Source organism: Lactuca virosa, chromosome 3 (genome assembly GCF_052849685.1).
Source record: "Lactuca virosa cultivar CGN04683 chromosome 3, Lactuca_virosa_CGN04683_v6, whole genome shotgun sequence".
NCBI classification, from domain to species: domain Eukaryota; kingdom Viridiplantae; phylum Streptophyta; class Magnoliopsida; order Asterales; family Asteraceae; genus Lactuca; species Lactuca virosa.
In genome coordinates, this window is record NC_136428.1 from 48,437,198 (window position 1) to 48,458,678 (window position 21,481).

At 37.5% G+C, this 21,481-nt stretch overlaps 1 protein-coding gene across 1 annotated transcript; it reads right to left on the reverse strand.

The window, feature by feature from the left end:
• Window positions 1-1,630: 1,630 nt before the first annotated feature.
• LOC145165620 (selenium binding protein) lies at window positions 1,631-3,105 on the reverse strand. The gene is made up of 4 exons (XM_079084383.1): window positions 2,663-3,105; window positions 2,233-2,329; window positions 2,044-2,103; window positions 1,631-1,924 (listed from the first exon to the last, which is right to left on the reverse strand). Exons 1-4 carry the CDS (start codon window positions 2,959-2,961, stop codon window positions 1,844-1,846), a joined length of 537 nt encoding a protein of 178 aa, XP_078940509.1. The 5' UTR covers window positions 2,962-3,105; the 3' UTR covers window positions 1,631-1,843.
• Between the last annotated feature and the right edge of the window lie 18,376 nt (window positions 3,106-21,481).

The window sequence follows — 21,481 nt, forward strand, 5'->3', positions numbered from 1 at the left end:
GTAACTACACACTCACCTGATTTAATGAAAATCGGGCAGCAATTCGTTTTCTAAAACGATCGTTTCTAATAAAACCGGAAGTTTTATTGAGAAACCGGGCTCTACGAAAGGTCGGGCTTCAAAACCGAAAAAAATAAATTTTTCGGGCTTCTCGGGCTCTTCGTGGCGTATTCCGGGGGTTATGATCGATACCGGGGCTTTGAGGGATGCTAAGATGAAGAAAATATGAAGAAAGGGGCTAAATATGGCAAAATTCCAAATCTAACCGGGAAGGCTCGCATACCCCTTCTATTTATAGGGGTCCGAAGTCGGTTCCGGTGGTGGGGTCCGCAGGCGAGGGTCCGCAGGTGGCTGCACGTGGGCTACGCATGCGAGGCCTCGGTGTCGCCTCCTGATTGGACCGCGGCCTAGGGTCCGAAGCAGCGAAGAGAAGACACGTGTTACCATCTGCGAGGTTCGGAGGCTAAGGCGGTGCGAGGCTCGGTCCAGCTGCGAGCTTCGGATTGGGCCTCCCTTCGGTCGAATCAGAATCCGACACGCAGCTACTGTTCATGCGAGGGAAGGCGACACGTGGCTTCGCATGACTCACCAATTTCGGACACGTGGCACTCTTTCAGCGAAGGTGACGTGGCCGAAGCCACCTATGCGAAATTTCTCGGTTTTCGCGCCAAAACTTTTAAAATCCATAACTTTCGCATACGAGCTCCGTTTTTGACGTTCTTTATATGCACGCGTAGGTAAAATTACGCTCTACAACTTTCGTTTAGATTTCGTCGGCTAATTTTGACTTTAATTTTTATATTATTATTTTTAACAGACCGGGACAGAAAATCCGTTAAAAATTCATAACTTCTTCATCCGACGTCCGTTTTTGTCAGACTTTTTACCGTTGTGCTACTATTTATGAGACCTTCGATTCTCGTTTAGGTCGTGTCGGCTAAAAATCACTCGATCTAAAATTCGAGTTTTTAGCTGTCTACTGCTAAGCTGAAACTTCGAAAAATCATAACTTGCTCATACGAAGTCAGATTTGGGCGTTCTTTTTATATTTACTCTCGGTTTAACGAACACTACAAGTTTCGTTTAGATCACTAAGACCAAAAAGTAGTTTATCGAAAACCCACTTTTTACGACATTCGGCCCCGTGCCGGTTTGTCGCGAAACTTCGACATGTCATAACTTCTTCGTTATAACTCGAATTTCGGCATTCTTTATACATCCGTAATCCTTGTCACGCCCACTACAAGTTTCTTAATAGATATCGACTTTATCTAAAATTTAATTTTTGACGCTCATGTTTTATTCTTAATTAATTAAGCCCTAATAATTAAGCATAAAACACATAAAACACATAATATTCACATAATTCTTTTTCATTTCTCCAAAATGAGTCACAAATGTTAACCTAAACTATTTTGTTAATATTAATGCCTAGCCTAGAAACACGGACATTACATGTATTTCAACCTTAAGTCCAAGTTTCACAAAATCAACAATACCATAATCCAAAAGAGTACTAATAGTTTAGGCACAAAACTGAGAATAAATGCACTTGATTCGTGCATGTATTTTTGTTCTAGATTCTATGAGACCAAAAAAAAAAACTTATATACTGGTGTACACTCCAAAATAACGAAAGATCTCAAATTTCAGTTTCAAAAACTCAAATAGTTGAACTTACACAACAAAGAACACTGAGGGGGTGAATAGTGATGGATTACATCTAGGAAACCGTTTCAAGTTGGTCACAAAAACTAACAAACATTGATGAAAATAGAAAACACTGCTGCAACTTCAACAAGCCATTTAAGGTACATATCCCATATATGGGTGACTTGTTAGATCATTTGACCTGGTCAACGATATCCGATATCACAGCATCCATGTCCAATGCCTTCATAGGTCCAAATGGTCGCTTCATATCCTGAATATAACAAGGTATACAACAGAAATTTTCAGAAGAGAAGAACATTTGAAGGGCAAAAAAAGGACAATATTATTTTATAAAAATCACAACAGATTGAGAGTTTGTAAAGAGATTACCAGAAGACTGATGAACTGCTTGCCACCTTCTTCGCGTATTTCAAAGCATCCTCTTCTAGGCTGCAACAGACAGAATTTAAGTAATACAAAACAACGCTAGAAAGTAAACCATAAAGTAATAATCTAGTAGAAAATTAGCCTTTAATAGAATCAGTGTGTGTGTGGATAATCAGGTGTTAATAGAAATACCTTTTCTGGGTTGACGAGCACATTAATGCCAGATACAGCAGTCTCCAAACCAAGCTTCACCTTCGCAGCCCTTATTTTGAATTGAGTGCATTGTTTGCTGGTATACAAAAGAATATGTAAGAAAACCCAGTGTACAACTGTACACCTCCCAAACAAACAGGAAAAAAACCCTAATCTAGCAATTCCCATTTAACAAGTAGATTCATTTTCTTGTAATTTGAAATTTAAAGTCCTGATTTTCTCAGTCCTTTGAATTTAATGTTCTACTTGCCTTTTGCTTCATTTTTCTGACTATTGAGAAAAATTGCACTCTGTGTTATCAAATAGCGAAAATGGTTCCTACATTACTTCTTTTGTATCATCAACCCTGATTCTGGACAATAATAAGTAACTAAAAGGGGGAAATCGAAGAGAAGAAAGATAAACTTACCAGTGCTCAATCACGATCGTCTTTGAACCATTTACGCCGTTAGACGGTAGATCTGCTGCTGCTGCTTCTGTTGTTTTAGGTTTTGGTTGTGGCTTCTCTTTGGAACTGGGCTTAGACTTTGTATCAGGCTTCTCTTTGGAGCTGAGCTTAGCCTTCTTGGTCTTCGGCGCCGCCTCAATCACCACCTTCGCAACCCCTTGGCTCGCTTGGCGGGTCGAGCTTCGAGTCGCTCTTGTTGACTTGATATTCTCGGAAGCCGTGCCTTCTTTCCCGTCATTTTTACGCTTCGTCGGCGCCATTGATGATGACAGAGGGTTGAAGGGTGGAACCCTACCTTTGGTTTCGGCAATACGCTAGTGGGAACTCGGGAGCAGAGGTTCTACGGTGGTTACGGAGGAGTATGGTATAAGTAGCTCCTTTTCGATTTCCCGCGCACTCTTTGTTTGTTTTAATGGCATCTTGCCCCTCTTCTATCCCTTCAATCTCTATTTCTTGGGCCTTGGGATAGCTCTATTTTAGGGTTTCAACAATTTTCTTGTATTATCTTTTTTGTGCAACTGATTTACGGGTTGTTCCGTATGAAATAATAAAGTTCGGGTTCGGCAAAATTAACGGGTAGCGGTTAACGGGTGGCTGGTAGCGGGTAGCGGGTAACGTTTGATTTTTGAGCGTTTTATTGAAAGCTACTCCATGTAGCTTTTGATTTTGGAGTATTTTGTTTAGGTTAAAAGTTAAACGCTCCTGTCGTCGAACGAGATTTTTTCTTTTTTACTAGCGTTTTCTTAAAGCCTAGAAGTCAAAAGCTCCCAAACGTTACGTGCCGAACACGCCCAAAGAGTAACTTACACGAATGGTCCCTATAGTTTGGGGTAATTTGCGCGTTTGGTCACTAACTTATTTTTTTAACTCGGAAGGTCCTTACTATTTGTTTTTGTTACGCGTTTGATCATTGTCTTACCTAAAAAGACTATTATTTAAATAAAGAAAAATGGTGGGATATGTAAGGTAAGGTGAGGGGATAAGGTTGGGGGTGTGTTTATTTAAATAAATTAAAAAATCAATGGGAAAATAGTATTTTTAGGTAAGACATGGACCAAACGCGTAACAAAAACAAACAATAGGGATCTTCCGAGTTAAAAATATAAGTTAGGGACCAAACGTACAAATTACCTTAATCCATAGGGACCATTCGTGTAATTTACTCAATAATAAAATCATGTTCATTATACATTAACTTCACAGTTATTATTTTGAAACCGGACTTAGATTTCATCTCAAAACAATTTACTGATCAGTTGGCATTTTAAAAAGTTAGTAAATCATAAAAATATTTGGTAAAAAATGACTTTTAAAACAACTAAGAAGTTGGAATCTATACTTTTTCTAAACTCGTGATGATTTTTTGAGTTGTAAAAATCAATATTATCTTTAAATACCCTTAAACTAATACAAATATATATTAAAAAAAACAACTTATTGAGTTATTGATTTTTTTTCCACCACAAACTAATCCAAACATTTAAAAAAAATCATTTTCCTACCACCTATGTCAATAAGTCTTCATGTCTAAAAGTCATTTTGTAAATCAAAATGAAATCTCAAACACCCTCTTAATGTTTGTGATGAGAATTAAGGTACTAAAATGTTATTTCATTCCATTATATCAATCAACATTAACTTTATATACAACTTTATATACATGTGACAACCATGTACCATGTGACCTCTTATAGTCATCAAATCTTGGCAAAAACACAAAAAGATTACCATGATCAAACTTTTGAATCCGACATACTTAAGATTGAAGTCTATAAGATTCGAATGTGACCCGACTGATGATAGTGGAAACACGTCTGATCCTTCTTGCAGTCGCGAACGACATGTCATTTCTCTCCACACTTGTAGCATTTGAACTTGTGACAAGCAAACTCGTGAGTTCCACCACATTTCGCGCAAATATCAAAGTCCCCCTGACTACCAGTACCCAAGTTAGCAACCTAAAAACTCTTCGTCCATCATTAAATGAGCCATCTTTCTCTTTCCTAGTCGCGTGCCCACATCAAGATCTCCCCCAGTAGTCGCCTCAGCAGTCCCTCTCATAGTCTGTAAGGTTGTAGTTCGCTCATCGAATTTGGCAATTAGCCTGTCAGTAATCTGACCCACAATACCATGCAACTCTTCCCGCAATATCTATGAAACCTCAGTGGCAATCCAACCATGCAACCTTAAGTCCACATTAATGAATAACGAGAGCTGAAACTATAAAAAATAAAAAATTTATTTTATCTTAAAATTATATCAACATGGATGTCTATTTGTAGATAATAAAAAATTATAATTTTGATATATTTAAAATAGTTTTTTTCGATAAAAATAGTTCCTTAAAAATTATATTTAAAAAAACTATGTTTTTGTACATATTAAAGTAAAGATTATCATAGTTTAAGGAAAACATGTTTAATTGGAAAACATATATGTACTTATTTCCCCTTTCCGCCGATACAATAGAGGGTTCTAAATAACGTAAGACGTGACTTGACGGCAATGTCAAACCTCAATCTTTTTTGAATCGTAACGAACCAAGTCGTTTGTAAATGTGACTTAAGGCGACAATTTTGTATATAATTAATAATTTTATATATATTTTCTACTATTTGTAACACCCATAAAATTCAAGTTAAATTTAAACTTTTCAAAAACATTTAAAACCAATAGTTATTACAAATTTGTTTCCAATATAGTTTATATCAGAGTTTTCCCAAAAATCCATAACAAAAGAGGAGTTGTACGATCACGCATTTGCCTTGCCGCGATCCCCTGATGTACCTGAAACAATAAACTGAAACTGTAAGCCCAAAAGCTTAGTGAGTTTTCCCCAAAATACCCATACTCACAATAATACACATATAATCATAAACACAACATACTATGGGTCTAGTCAACCATCGGGTTGGAATACCCCAGGCCCTCAACCAACAGGTTGGAATGCCAACATACTATGGGTCCAATCATCATCGGGATGGAATACCCCAGGCCCTCAACCAACAGGTTGGGATGCCCCGGTCTATTGGCCTCCGCACGAAACAGATAAACCTCAACCGCCAAACAAACATGCGCACATATAACAGATAATTACATAACAGTCTATAGACAACACTGATCTAGCAGATCATACCACATAGCACAATACCATCCTATCTACCAGGATACCGATCTAACAGCTCATACCACATATCATATAATATTATCCTACCTTCTAGGATACCGATCTAACAGATCATACTAGCATAACATAACCATATAACAATCCAAATGGCCGACCTTGGTGCCTTAGACCCTTGACTATAGTGAGGATAACTCAGCTTGCAAATGTCGACTCGAAAGATAAGCTCACACTCTTGGATTACTGCCAAAAACTCCACCACCTATAATCGCCATACAACCATGTTCATAAGTTCCCAAAATGCCCCCAAAAGTCCAAAAGTCAACTCATGGTCAAAGTCAAAGTCAACTGCCAAGGTCAACAGTCCATGTTGACCTGAACTCGTCGAGTGCAACTAGACACTCGCTGAGTTCCTTGTATAACTAACCCTCTCGCTGAGTCACTCTACTGACTCGCCGAGTCTACGACAATCTTCAACGGACTCGCCGAGTTGTTCATCCAACCCATCGAGTTCATGACCATCTTCATATGACTCACCGAGTCTACCATGCGACTCGCCGAGTCCCTTCAATCCTTCATCCTTACAGGTGCTTTCTAAGCCATGCAAAGGCTCCATATTGCAGATCTAAGCTCCTAGGGCATGTTTATCATGTAAAGTTGCAAACTTTACGTGTATGCCAGATGATAATGCCCCAAAACAAGCTAAATGGGTGACTTAAGGTAATGGAAAGGTCATAGCTTGACAAAGACTGAAACTTTATGACAAAGAGGGGCTAAAGGAGTCCAGATCTGAGGTTGCAACCTCAAATCTTGACCCAAATCGGAGAACCACCACAAAACCCCAAAAAGGGCTCTAAACCCATAAATGAAGAGATCTAACCAAAGCAGAGTCAAGGTAACAAGTTGTTACCTTCAAAACGATGCCACGACAGAGAAGAATCCGGATCTACAACAACCCCTTGCTTCAAACTTCTTGAACTCCAAGCTCTTTACTCCAAGAATCTTCTTTCAAGATAAGAAGCACACAAAATAGAGGGAAATCACAAATTAGGGTTTCTGAATTCGAGGGAGGCAGTAAGAGAGGATAGGGGGATAAGTGATCCTTAAATAAGGTGCAAAACCCCGAAAATTAGGGTTTCATCCTCCAGCTCCTACTCGTCGAGTCCCTTCTTGGACTCGGCGAGTAAGTCACTTAAAACACACGGATCAACCCGCTGCTACTCGACGAGTAGGGCAACCCACTCCTCGAGTAGACCTTAAAATCAAGAATATTCTTATATAAATCAATACCTGAGAATCGGGGCGTTACAATTTTCCCCCACTTGAACTAGACTTCGTCCTCGAAGTTCGCTGAGGTAAACAACGCCGGGTAATGCTCCCGCATCTCAGCCTCTGGCTCCCACGTCCACTCGGATCCCCTCCGATGCTCCTGTTGGATTAATGTCTAAGTCCATAACTATATTTGGTATGTACTTGACCCGACCCAGCATGGTCCATTTGGGTTGCACTTCACCGGCACAATTTATATGGATAGTCTTTTGAGAATAGTATATTTATGATTTATATTAATATATTATAAGTTCTAATATATTAATATGGAATCATATTATTTAATTAGTATTGATCAAGAATTAATTTAGAATTAATTAAGTGATCAAAAAGAACTAATTAAATATGGACTCTTATATATATGGAATGGGCCAAGTTCATTTAGGTTGGGCTAAGCTTTCATGGATGGTCCATGGAGCTTTTAACCCATGGATCTTATGTAAATGAAAGGTCATGGGTATTAGGGTTTACATGGATGTAACCCTAATCCTCCATAATATATAAAGGGGTCCTTGGCTCACAAAATTTGGACAAGTGTGTGAAAATAAGAGTGGGCCGATTTTAGTGTGCATACATATTATCTCAAGTTCTTCCAAGGTGTTTTGGTGATTTGTGATTCCATTTGAGGCTTCCACACTATTGGGGCTAAGCTCTTAAAGCTTGAAGACATCAAGCTACATCAAAAGGTATGTCATCTAACTAGAACTTTGTAGTATAGGTACTTCATAATATGCTAGTTAGGATGAAACCTTGGAATAGTTAATATTTGCATGTATAATAGAGAAAACATAGATCCAAGGTTTATAGGGTTGCATGTACACCATAGGAGTGTTAGAATGCTCAAAACCCAACAGTGGTATCAGAGCCATGGGTTGTTTTTTATTATATTCATGCAAATGTTTGATTTTCAAAGTTGGAAAAAAAGGAAAAAAAATGACGTTTGTCAAATTTTAAGATAATTACTTGTTTTTGTGAAAAACTAATTTTTTGTAAAATTTGAATCATTTGTTATATGAGTTGAATTAGGTCAAATTTAGTAAAAGATAAAATGATATGATTATTTTATTAGTTTTAAAAGTTTGATCTAAATGTTTTAAGGAGTTACAAATTTTGTCATAAATTTTTGGAGCTCAAAAATTTTCTTTTTTAAAGTTGTGATCTTAAGAGTTTTGAAACTTCCATAAGTTATGGATATGAAAGTTTTTTTTAATAAAAAAAAAATTTGATTCAAAGTTTTTATGGAGTTACAAAACTTGGTGTTAATGTTTTAAAGAAATTCCATAACTTGTTCTTAAGTTATGGAACATGGAAAGTTTCATCATAAAACACCATTAATTCCATAAGTTATGGAATCCAAAGGTTTTCAAGAGTTACAAAACTTGCCCTCAAGTTTTGGAATTTGAAAAAAGTTTTTTATGAAAAAAAGAATTGAATTCTAAGACTCTTGGGTTCATATCTTAAACAATTAATTAAATGATTTTAATTTTGAATTTAATAATTGGAATTATGATGTTTTGTTGAATAGTTCAAATTAACTCTTATGGACTTTATTAATAGTTAATTAAAGCGTTTAATTAAAAGAGTATTATTAAATCCATAAATAAATGTATGGTTTGAGTTTAATTAAATTAAAAGTCTAGTTTAATTAATAGATTAAACCACCAAGTATTTTAAATGTCTAAAATACACCCTTATACTATTATAATATTAAAAGTTTAATATATTATATGCATAAGAGCAAGTCGTCTTACCATTAGTAGGCCTCATTCACGAAGCCGGTCTATAAGGGGGGTATAAGGTTACTGCCTATAAAATGGCAGTTTAATGGGTGTCCACTCTCACTCACCGCTTCCTTGACCGGTGGAGGGTCGTTAGCCGAACAGGTAGGACAAGGACTATAATTCTCCCTTCATTATAAGTATAATGATAAATACTAAGTAACTAAACACTTATAAATTCTCAATCTTAGTTACTTAGGAAAATGTGAATAAGGTGCTAATCCATGAAATTACACTTTGCACTTTGTTTAAGCTGTTAGTGGAGCGTGTGTGGTTAACCGGCACACTAACCTGGACTTAACAAGGTAGGCAAAGGGTAACTTAATGTTTATCATAGTATCGTTGGAGCGTGTGTGGTTAACCGGCACATCGATTGAGGGGTAAATATTAAGGGTACCAAGTATATTTGCATGGTTACTTCACACTTTGTTTTGTGATCCTCGGCATCCCAGTCACAAAACCTGAAGGGCACACTCGAGATTGAAACATGCCATTGAAAAGTTCAATGAATCTCAAAAGAATCTAGGAGTTTCAAAACCAATTAAAACCTAATAATACATTTCGTTTATCTTGGTGGAAATTAGTGAATCGTCATTCACCTACCTTCAAATATTTTATAGCTTGGATTACGGCATCCCTCTTCTAAGTTATAAAATAGTTTGTTGGGTCCTAGCCTTAATATATCATATTGGGTGTTATATTAAGGACTTAAATCAACTTTACGTGAATTTCTCTCATTGTTGATGTCTGGTTTAGACAACAATGATCTTCCCAAACCAAGCTTTCCTAATGAATATGACTTCCCGAGTTTGGCTCATGGAAGTCATTCTTCTCTTCCTCCACCTCCTCCAATTATTCTCCCTAACCCACAAGTTCAAGGTCACTCAAGCCCTAATGGCAAGCAAGGTCTATGTGTGATCACATCTTAGAGATGAAGTCACATATTGACAAGTCGGGAGAGTTGGGTGTCAAAGTCTTGAGAAAGTTAGATGTTCAATCACTTTCTAAGTCACATAGTGAGTTCCTTTGGGACTACCATGAAACAGACTATGACATGAACCTTAATGATCATATCTATTTGCTTGGTGCTGCTGAATCAACAATGATTTGGAACGATAGTAAAGCAAATTTGATTAGAAGATCAACTTCCCAAAAACTTTATGGACAGTGACAATGGTGACACTGGAAATCCAGAAAAAGCATTCTCTTCCCAATGGAAAGGGATTGGCCATAGTCAACCCGGTTGACCAAATGGTAAAGAGAAAGGCTAAGTCTGAGATAGTCCCATTACCAAAGGGTCCATATGTTTATTTTGCCAAAGGAAGGGGCGTTGATTACAAAGCTGCCAAATTTACCTAAGGATGTTAAAGTCAATAAGTTTGACTCTACATCAGGTAGAGCCCATTATCTAACTCTGTTAAGTTCTATTCTGAGATCCTCATTACATGATGTGACTGGGTCACATGTTGATGTTTTAAGAATCAAAGAATAGAGAGAAATCTTAAAGGAAGTATATGCTGATTCTGATCGCGAAGGTGGATTTCGATCGCATCAGAATTTTGAGCAGTTGCTTAAGAAGTTATGATATATTGCTAAGGAATAGATAACAACAATTTTCCATGTGGATTGTAAGGATAAGTTTTTCCGCAAAGTTTTAAAATAAAAGAAAATTGTTTAATTTTATTTATTTGAAGTATCCTTACAATGGCATTTGTGGAAAATTGTTGCTTATATGATTCCACTGACAGCAATATTGGAAAATGGATTTGATTCTTTCATTTGTGGTAGTGTCTAAATTTACCAAATCAGGAAAGTTCCTCATCGCCCAAGTTTCAATTGGATCGAAACTTGGAATCATGCAAGTTGAATAGTATGATGAATGAGAACTTTCAAGCATTGGAAAATCAAGACTAATTACTTGTTCACATGGATGTGTGAGTCAAGTGAAGGACTAAAGGGATCGAGTACACATTCTTGTGCACTGGTCATGTCCACCACAATGCTCGTTAAGACTATTTGATTTACTAAAGTTTAGTAAATATGGTTATACTTACAAGTTTAAGTATAATTCTGAAACATTGGAAAAGTCTCAATGTATGGCAGAACGAATGGGAAGAATCAAATTAGGCAGAAAGATAAAAGTTTCTCAAATCTGAAAAGATGGGAGAGTACTTTAGTATCATGTTTGTGATCATCTTAATGATTTAGAAATCATACCACACTTAGTCCTCTAAAGGTCATCTTAGTGCATTCTTATGACTAAGAAGAGGAGTCATGAATTGTTGAAATGGTTAGATCAGGAAGATGAGTCATACTTCGTTCCAAAACAGTTCTTAGAGTCATACTCCAAGATTGTAACTTGAGTGACATATCTTAAAGAAAGGTTTAAAACATTTGTCAAATGTAAGAGTAAAAGTGTCCTACTCTTGTACATTTGAAATTGGTAAGTTGTGATATTTTGGATAAAACAAAGACCAACTAAGGCCAATTGTGTGAAGTGTTTGTCTTGATAAAGAATCCGCACTATCTCTTGAATATTTGGCAAGATAGTCTTATATGTCAAGAGGATAGTGGGAGTCTTAAAGATCCTAAAAAGAATTTCAAGAACTAATCAAGAATAAAACCTGAGGTTCTTCACTAGCACACGACTTGAGGTTTATAACCCATCGTGTTGACATATTCTGTGCCCATTTCAGTTAAAGTTGGCTTTGCATAGGAGTTCTGAAAGTTCTAAATTGGTTGCATAACAACTTGGAAGCAATGGCAGACCCTGTACTGCCAGGTGGCAAGAAGTTAAGATTGCATAAGTTCAGTCCATATGAGTTTGGATTTGTCATTATCCTTGTCTTGTGACTATGGTTTTGATGATTCACATGGATAAGAACACATACACCATAAAATCTAAGGGTCATAAGGTTTCTCTCCGATTCATGAAAATGATGGTGAGGAAACACTTCCACCAAGTAGATTTGAAGCAGATGGCAAAAGGTCTAAACAATTGAGACTATGATTACGGCATCCCTTTTCATAGTTCTGAAATTGTTTAGACACACATGCATGTTATCTAAGGAAAGGTGTATGATTTTGATAAAGTTTTATCAAAGCATCTCGTATCAGAAATCTGAACTTTGGTAAGAAAGTCAATAAAGTATTGATTTCTAGAAGTCCAGCTGATTTCTGAGTACATGTCAAAGCTAGTGGGAGCATAAGTGTTATGCTAATAATCATCATGTTAGTGGGAGCATGATAATTATTGTTAGTGTTGCAAGTTAGCAATGTTAATTATAGAAAACAAAAGTTTCAATTCGTGAGGCTGCAGGGATTGAAAAAGTTGTTTTGCTATAATTAAGGGAGAGGATATACTTCATTTCAGTTCTAAAGGCTTAGATTGAGACCTTAATCATCTTTAGTCAAGAATATATATATGAATTTCATGTTGGATTGGTTCAACTTAAGGAAATTCTATATATTGTGTTCTCAAAATTCGATTATGATTACGGCATCCCTCTTCATAGTCAAATTTTGAAAACATGGCAAATAAAAATATTGTAGCAAAAGGCTGGTCTAGAATCATGTCTTTATGTGAGACATCATGAATCGTGTACCATTTGCTTTGGGTACAGGATCGATTGCATGTGCTATAATATTTGTGATTTCTAAATTTTTCCAAATGCCCAGAGGCATTAAGAAGGGAAAAGGTCTAGAATTGGATATGACTAAAATGATTAAGCAATTGTCGAGGACAATCTGAGGTTTACCAAAGATTGGTTGCTCAGGGACAGTTGGAAGTATAGTGCTAATTTTGGATGGACCATATTGACATATTCTGAAAAGAGGCATCTCTTATTCAGAAGTGATAGTCAAAATGAGAATATGAAGTTGTCTCCATAGGTGGAAGTTATCTGTGTAAGATTAGAAAACTTAATGCAAGAAGCATGTCCAAAGCAAGGTACTTTGAATATGAGACTTAGTTTCCATGGAGTTGATCTCCATTGGAATACCTTATAATGACTGTTGACAAGTCTTTGTGACTTTGTACATATTCATTACAGGAGGGTCAGTGCATATAAGTTTAAAATCTAAACAAATTGCGATAAATGATAGGAATTTGAAATTCTCACATTTTTCGATAAGGATTTGGGAGTGTGAAATTAGAATCATTGAAATTATGTTCAATTGGTTTATTTCACAAAGTAAGGATCATAGACAAACATAGAGTGCATACTAGGTGTATGGCAAAGCTATTGTTTAAGAAAAACATAGTGTACATGCTTGGAGCATGGGACAACTAGTGTTTTTAATTCAAGTATAAAGTTGATAAAACCGAAACAATGAATAATGAGTAATCAGTATGGTGATAAATAAAAGTGTTTATTTATATTCATAGGGTTTGATACCATATTTGATTCATTTATTCTTGTGTTTCACTTTGCATGTTTTGACTTCCAGAATAACTAAGTCGCTCTTCCTGAATGATTAAGTTATTCAAACCATCCACAGTCGGTCATATGTTGGAAGTAGATATGAATCAAGACTGTCATGGGTTGGTTTGTAGAGGTCCAAGTTGGTGGACAAAGTGGTGCTACAACACTCATGAGTGCTCATAAGTTCTGAGTATTGGATTCAACCCGCGCTCATTTGAATCACTTCATGGATTTTATCACGAGTGATCATGAGACGATAATATCTTATATTCTTCAAACCTAGAGATATGAGTTGTTACTATGAGTTGGTTATACATTGATTGCACGAAAACGCATTTGGTAACTCGATGTTATAAAACGTGCCTTTGTGTATGATTCAACAAGTAGTAGAACAAGCCATATGAGTCGAAGTTTATCCATTCCTTTTACCTTCGGGATAAAAGCGATATCTGTGGGCCCCTCGATGATTTAGCGATGACACATGTGAGTGCTTGGCCAAGCCAGGACTGATTTGATTTGTTCAATCAGTCAGTCATCATAAATCGAAAATCGGGAAACAACAAATGGACAGAGATAATGATTATAATCCATGTCTCAGTCCATATGATATCTAGAATGGAGGAATATATGATCCCTTATCTAATGGACAAGTCATTGACAAGGTCAGAGTTCGACAACGGCTTTAAGAGCTACGATTGCCAGTTAGGTTTTGAAGTCATACTCAATAATAGTTTTAGACTTATCCAAGTGGGAGACTGTTGGATTAATGTCTAAGTCCATAACTATATTTGGTATGTACTTGACCCGACCCGACATGGTCCATTTGGGTTGCACTTCACCGACACAATTTATATGGATAGTCTTTTGAGAATAGTATATTTATGATTTATATTAATATATTATAAGTTCTAATATTATGGAATCATATTATTTAATTAGTATTGATCAAGAATTAATTTAGAATTAATTAAGTAATCAAAAAGAACTAATTAAATATGGACTCTTATATATATGGAATGGGCCAAGTTCATTTAGGTTGGGCTAAGCTTTCATGGATGGTCCATGGAGCTTTTAACCCATGGATCTTATGTAAATGAAAGGTCATGGGTATTAGGGTTTACATGGATGTAACCCTAATCCTCCATAATATATAAAGGGGTCCTTGGCTCACAAAATTTGGACAAGTGTGTGAAAATAAGAGTGGGCCGATTTTAGTGTGCATACATATTATCTCAAGTTCTTCCAAGGTGTTTTGGTGATTTGTGATTCCATTTGAGGCTTCCACACTATTGGGGCTAAGCTCTTAAAGCTTGAAGACATCAAGCTACATCAAAAAGTATGTCATCTAACTAGAACTTTGTAGTATAGGTGCTTCATAATATGCTAGTTAGGATGAAACCTTGGAATAGTTAATATTTGCATGTATAATAGAGAAAACATAGATCCAAGGTTTATAGGGTTGCATGTACACCATAGGAGTGTTAGAATGCTCAAAATCCAACAGCTCCCACTGCACCTTCACCAAAGGTATCTCCTTGTTCCGCAGAATTTTCATCTTCCTTTCCAGTATGGCCACCGGCCTCTCCACGTAATTCAAGCGCTCATCAACCTGGATATCATCCAATGACACCACTGCCTCCTGATCCGTGATGCACTTTTGCAACTGCGAAACGTGGAAAGTGATATGTACCCGACTAAGTTCCTCCGGTAGCTCTAGCCTATATGCCACCTTGCTGACCCTGGCAATGATCCTGAACGGTCCAATGTAACGAGGGCCCAATTTCCCCCTCTTCCTAAAGCGGATCACACCCTTCCAGGGTGAGACCTTCAGGAGTACCATATCCCCCACCTGAAACTCTAACTCAGATCGGCGTCTGTCGGCGTAACTCTTCTGCCGGCTTTGGGCGGTCTGCAATTGCTGTCTGATCTGCTGGGTTTTTTCGGTAGTTTGCAAAACTACCTCCGTCCGTCCCATCACTCTGTATCCGACCTCACCCCAACAAACTGGGGTGCGACATTTCCGCCCATACAACAGCTCGAAAGGCGGGGCGCCGATGCTGGAATGATAGTTGTTGTTGTAGGCGAACTCCGCAAGGGGTAGGTGGGAATCTCAGCTCCCACCGAAGTCAATGACACACGCCGTCAACATATCCTCGAGGGTCTGGATGGTCCGCTCGCTCTGACCATCGGTCTGCGGATGAAAAGTTGTACTAAAATGTAACCGTGTGCCCAGTTCCTCGTGGAACTTCTGCTAGAAACGGGAGGTAAATCTAACATCTCGGTCTGAAACAATGGAGACCGGAACCCCATGGCGAGCAACGACCTCGCGAACATACAAGTCGGCCAACTTTTCGGCTGAAGAACTCTCCCGTATAGCCAAGAAATGGGCACTCTTGGTCAATCGATCTACGATGACCCATATGGCATCTAACCCTTTCGCCGTCCTCGACAGCTTGGTAATGAAGTCCATCGTGATGTGCTCCCATTTCCACATGGGAATCTCTAGAGGCTGCAACATCCCATGCGGCCTCTGATGCTCGGCCTTGACCATCCTACAGGTCAAGCACCTCTCGACATACCAAGCGATTTCTCGCTTCATACATGGCCACCGGTAACTCAAACTCAGGTCTCGGTATATCTTGGTGGCCCCGGGTGAATCGAGAAGTGAGACTTATGAGCCTCCTCCATGACTGTCTGTCTGACCCCACCAGACATCGGAACCCAAACCCGACCCCACCGGAAATCCACCCCCTTCCTCGTCAGACGAGTGAGGGGTACCGCAATCTTGGAGAAATCTCGAATAAATCTCCGGTAGTACCCGACTAAACCCAGAAAACTCCTGATATCCGAGGGAGATCTCGGCACTTCCCACTGCATGACTGCCTCAATCTTGGTCGGGTCGACCAAAATCCCCTCCCGATTAATGAGATGTCCTAGGAACTGGACCTCTCGCAACCAAAACTCGCACTTCGAGAACTTAGCATACTGTCACACCCCCAAACCGGAACGGCGGAAACGTTCGGGGGTGAAGGACGTCATGTTTAGTATCACAAGACATGCATCATAGTAATCAAAGTAATAAACAACCATTTCATTAGAAATAAAGTGTTTACAACGTATGTGTTTCACATAACATAGGTTACAAAGTAAATAACAAAAAGACATGAAGCTATTATGCTTCATCTTTTGAATTCCCAGTGCGCGTACCTGTCTACTAGTTACCTGAGAATACAAGTTATTTTGAAAGAGAAGATCAACATTTAAGCTGGTGAGTTCATAAGTATTTAAGTGATGTATTAGTAAGTTGAAAGCTCTTTTAGAAAAGTTCGCCTGTTCCTCCAGAAGATCCTATATCTTTTGATATGATGAAAATAAGTAAAAATGATTCTACAATCCTTTCTATGAGTACTAAATGAATATAAGTTATATAGAATACAGATCAAACAAACAATCGATTGTGTGAATCTGCCCTAAACCCACAACCAAACAAGGAACAAGGAATGAGGCGGAAGTCACACATCCCATTGTTTGTTAGATTTTTACTGTATATAACTCTGGTGCATTCATTTGGTACTCACGGAGTTAATTGTAATAGTTCCTTTATATTGATGAAAACATTCTTTAAGAAAACTCTTAATTCTTTTAGTAAAAATGGTAACCACAATAGTTCCTTCTACAATCACTTAGTTTATACTAGCTATATATAATCTAATATCGAACAGATAGTTAATTGTGTGAATCTACTCAAAGCCCACAACCAAACAAGGAACCAGAAGTAAGGCGGAAATCACACATCTAACTATCTGTCGGATATTACATATATATATAACCCTGATGTGTAAACTAAGGTATTATAGAATTAACCACTTAAGGTCCTTAAAGTTGTACTGGTTTAATAAAATGGATTAAACCTTTCACTGTTAAGTTTCTAGTTTAGTTTACTCAATGTTCTATCTGAAAATATGTTTTTGTACTAGAAAACGATGTATTGAATTTGTATACTATGACCTGACCTAAACCTGGTACTCCTTATGATTACTTGGTGTATATGGAATATATATATATAGTCAAGATCGAATAGATAGTAGACTGGGTGCATCTGCTCTAAGCCCACAACCAAACACGGAACAGGAAATAAAGCGGAAAGCACACATCCTACTATCTACTGGACTCAATTAATATATATCCCTGATGTATCTACCGAGAAATCATAAAGTTAGCATTATAGGTCACCTTCTAACCGAATGTTCATGTTACAAGTAAGTTATGTGGCGTTATTCTAATGTTTGGACAATTATTAGAAGTAATGAAATCTTGTACTCTTAACGCCTCAATCGATACTGTTGTGAGTTTTACATATGTTTATGTGTTTCCCTGTATCATACTTCGTGTTTGCTAACCCTGGTACGTTGTATTTGTACATTTGTTAGTGTAAACCTGGTATGACGTTTTACCTCGTGTTTGCTAACTTTGGTACGTGGTATTCGTACCGTTGTTAGTACAAACCCGGAATGATGTGTTATTACCTCGTGTTTGCTAACCCATGTACGTTGTATTTGTAACCTTGTTAGTAACAACCCGGTATGCTGTATTTTGTATATATTTATGTGTGTTATTTATTATTGTCCGGTACTTTGTAGATGTACCCTTTATAAATAATTCATGTATCATACTCGTGTTTGCTAACCCTGGTACGTTGTATTTGTACCTTTGTTAGTGTAAACTCGGTATGCTGTATTACCTCGTGTTTGCTAACCCATGTACGTGATATTCGTACCATTGTTAATACAAACTCGGCATCGTGTTCGCTAACCCATGTACGTTGTATTTGTACCATTGTTAATACAAACCCGGCGTGATGTATTACCTTAATTTGTTAAAAGTAATGAGTTAAAGATACAATATCTTCCTAGGATACTAGGAATATATAGTATAAGTGTGTAATTCATGATTTGTTCTTCTGTTATAGTTATAGTATGTTCCTCCCTGTACTAGTTATAGTATGTTCCTCTCTGCACTAGTTATAGTATGTTCCTCCCTGTATTAGTTATAGTATGTTCCTCTCTGCACTAGTTATAGTATGTTCCTCCCTGTATTAGCTATAATATGAACTCTCTGTACTAGTTATAGTATGTTCCTCTCTGTACTAGCAATAGTATGAACTCTCTATACTAGTTATAGTATGAACTGAACCCCTAAACTATACCTATTATAGTTTACTAGTATGTTTGTTTGAATTGTTACTACCTTGAAATAAAGACTCATTTATCTACTAAGTTATGATTTCACTTTAAAAACGGAGTTTTATAAACCATAAAGTAACATAACTTTTAAAAGAGTTTTTGCAATGATTTGATCACTTAATAACACATAAGAAATCCTTAAAAGGATGTTTATCACAAAACATTTACACAATTATCATTGTGTTCAACTTGTATTCCCCCCCTTAAAAGCATTTAAAACATTTAAAAGATTGATTATAGGGGTATGAACTCACCTTATGTGGGTGATTCAATCGAATATGTGCGTAAGGATGAGAAGTTCCACGAATGAATTCCCGAGACACAAACGAGTCCTAGATGATATATAATGGCATATAATGGCATGAATTTAGTGTTTAAAGCAACTAACATGCAAGGAAACATCCTTAGGGACTAGGAAACACTAGAAACTAAGTGCTACAATCACATGTGATTGTATTAAGGGGGTGTACGGTCACACCTAGGTGTTTACGGCCATGATGTTTACGGTCTAGGGAGTTTACGGCCAAGGGGTTTACGGCCAAGGGAGTTTACGGCCGTAAACTCCTGGAGATCATTCTCAAATTGTTTGTTCCATGCATTTAGGCTAGTGATTCTACTAGGTAGCAAGTGTATGAAAGGAATACTCACGATTTTGAAGCCTTAAAAGGGGTTTTCGGCCACCAAGAACAAGTGTGTGTTCTTGGTGTTCTTGGTGAAAGATGAAGATCTTGAAGATCTACCCAAAAAGACGATTTTCATGGATGGAATCAAAGGGTGATTCATGATTAAGAAGAATAACAACAACTAGATGGAATAATCACTTACGTTTTTGAAGATCAAGATGAAGATCCTTATGATACTTGAGAGAGAATGGATGTTTCTTGACTTGGAAATGTGAATAATGAAGAAAGTGAAGGAATATGAGACTTATGGGCATGAGTTTACGGCCACCATGAGGTTACGACCATAAACTCATGTGTTGTGGCCGTAAACTCCTCATGATCGAGTTTATGGCTTGTTTGATGGTTTTGAACTTCAGCAGATACTTCCTAATACTCATTCCTTGGATGTACTAGGCTTAGAACCCTCAAACGGTCTCTAAACAAGGCTAAAAGATAGCAGAAACGAGTCTGGCACACGGTTGAGTTGAATGGCTGGACTTACAAGGCAAAAAATTTCGGGTTGTCACATCATCCCCCCGTTAGATGGAATTTCGTCCCGAAATTAGCTTTCTTAGCAGTAATACTGGGGTTGTGCTCCTCTGATTGGCAGAATACCCACTCGTAGACCTGGGCAACTTTGCCCTAATGTCCATGATAGGATTCATACCTGGTCCATCTATCATTACTTCGTGTATACAAGTCGTATATAATTAAGATTAGTAAGACGGTCGGATGTGCGACTCTGCCCCAGGTCCACAACCAAACAAGGAACAGGAGATAGGACGGAAACACACATACTAAATCTGCATAATCATAATGATATACTAGCCTCGCGTATACACTTATTAGTGATAAGTGGACTGTATTCGTCCTTAGCCTCTGTGCTTGAACTTGATCTGTTGAACGAGTGGTATTTCGGGAAGGTCTGCTGAGTATACGGTGGCAAGGCTTCGGAGGGCAAAGTACACTTCGCATGAGTACTTCGGGGTTTAGAATACGAGGTAGACGATTCTGAAGTCTGGGTCGGACTGTCGTTACGAATGACGAAGGTATCGTGAATTTGACGGTCAAGGCGATGGAAACTTATGAACTTAGCATGGTGAGGACCACTCCAATTCATGATGAATGATAGTAACAGACTCTTTACTGAACAAATGTTAAGCCGATTTGAAATGAATGTTTGTTATTCGATGGTGTATCTCGAGTGTGTTCGACAATGTACTATGTGTAAATGTTCTAGTGGTTTCTGTTTTCTCCTTGATATTTGTTGGGTTTTGGTATAATACAACATCCTATGGTGCACATACAACCCTAAATACCTTGGACCTATGTTTTCACTAATTATACATGCAAATGGTTTCCAAGGTATTGAACCTATAGCTAGCATGCAATTGTCATACAAACTATATAAAATACTAGATAGAGTAACATACCTTTTGTGTGGCTGGAAGTCTTGATGTATTTGGCCTTAAGAACTTAGCCCCAATAGTGTGGAAGCCTCAAATGAAGTCACAACACATCAAGGACAAAGGTAGGACTTGAGAGAGAATCTCCATGCACTCTAAAACCTTCATGAACTCCAAGAACATGCACACACACTAAAGGGGTGACTAGGGGTGGCGGTTTTAGGTCATAACATATGTATTTATATGTGTTGAATTCTAAGAATCATGGGTATAACCCAAACCCATATCCAAGGATTTTATGATCCATGATTCATGTGGCCCAACTCTTTATGTATCCATACATAAACTTGGTCCAACATGGATCATAAGCCCAACACATATAAATATAACTAATTACCATAATTAGTCCCCATAGTTTTAATTAGTCTCTTTTGATCACTAAATTAATTCCAAATTAATTCTTGATCAATACTAATTAAAACATATGACTTCATATTAATATATTAGAACTTATAATATATTAATAAATCATATATAACCTCTTCTCTCAAAAGTCCATCCTAACAAATTGTCCTGATGATATGCAACCCAAATGGACCATGCTACTCTCGGGTCGAATACATACCAATAATAGTTATGGGCTTAGACACCTAATCCAACAGTCTCCCACTTAGATAAGTCTAAAACTATTATTGCATATGACTCCAAAACCCGACTAGCAATCGTAGCTCTTAAAGCCGTTGTCGAACTCTGAAGAAATCAATGACGCGTCCATTAGATAAGGGATCATATATTCCTCCATTCTAGATATCAT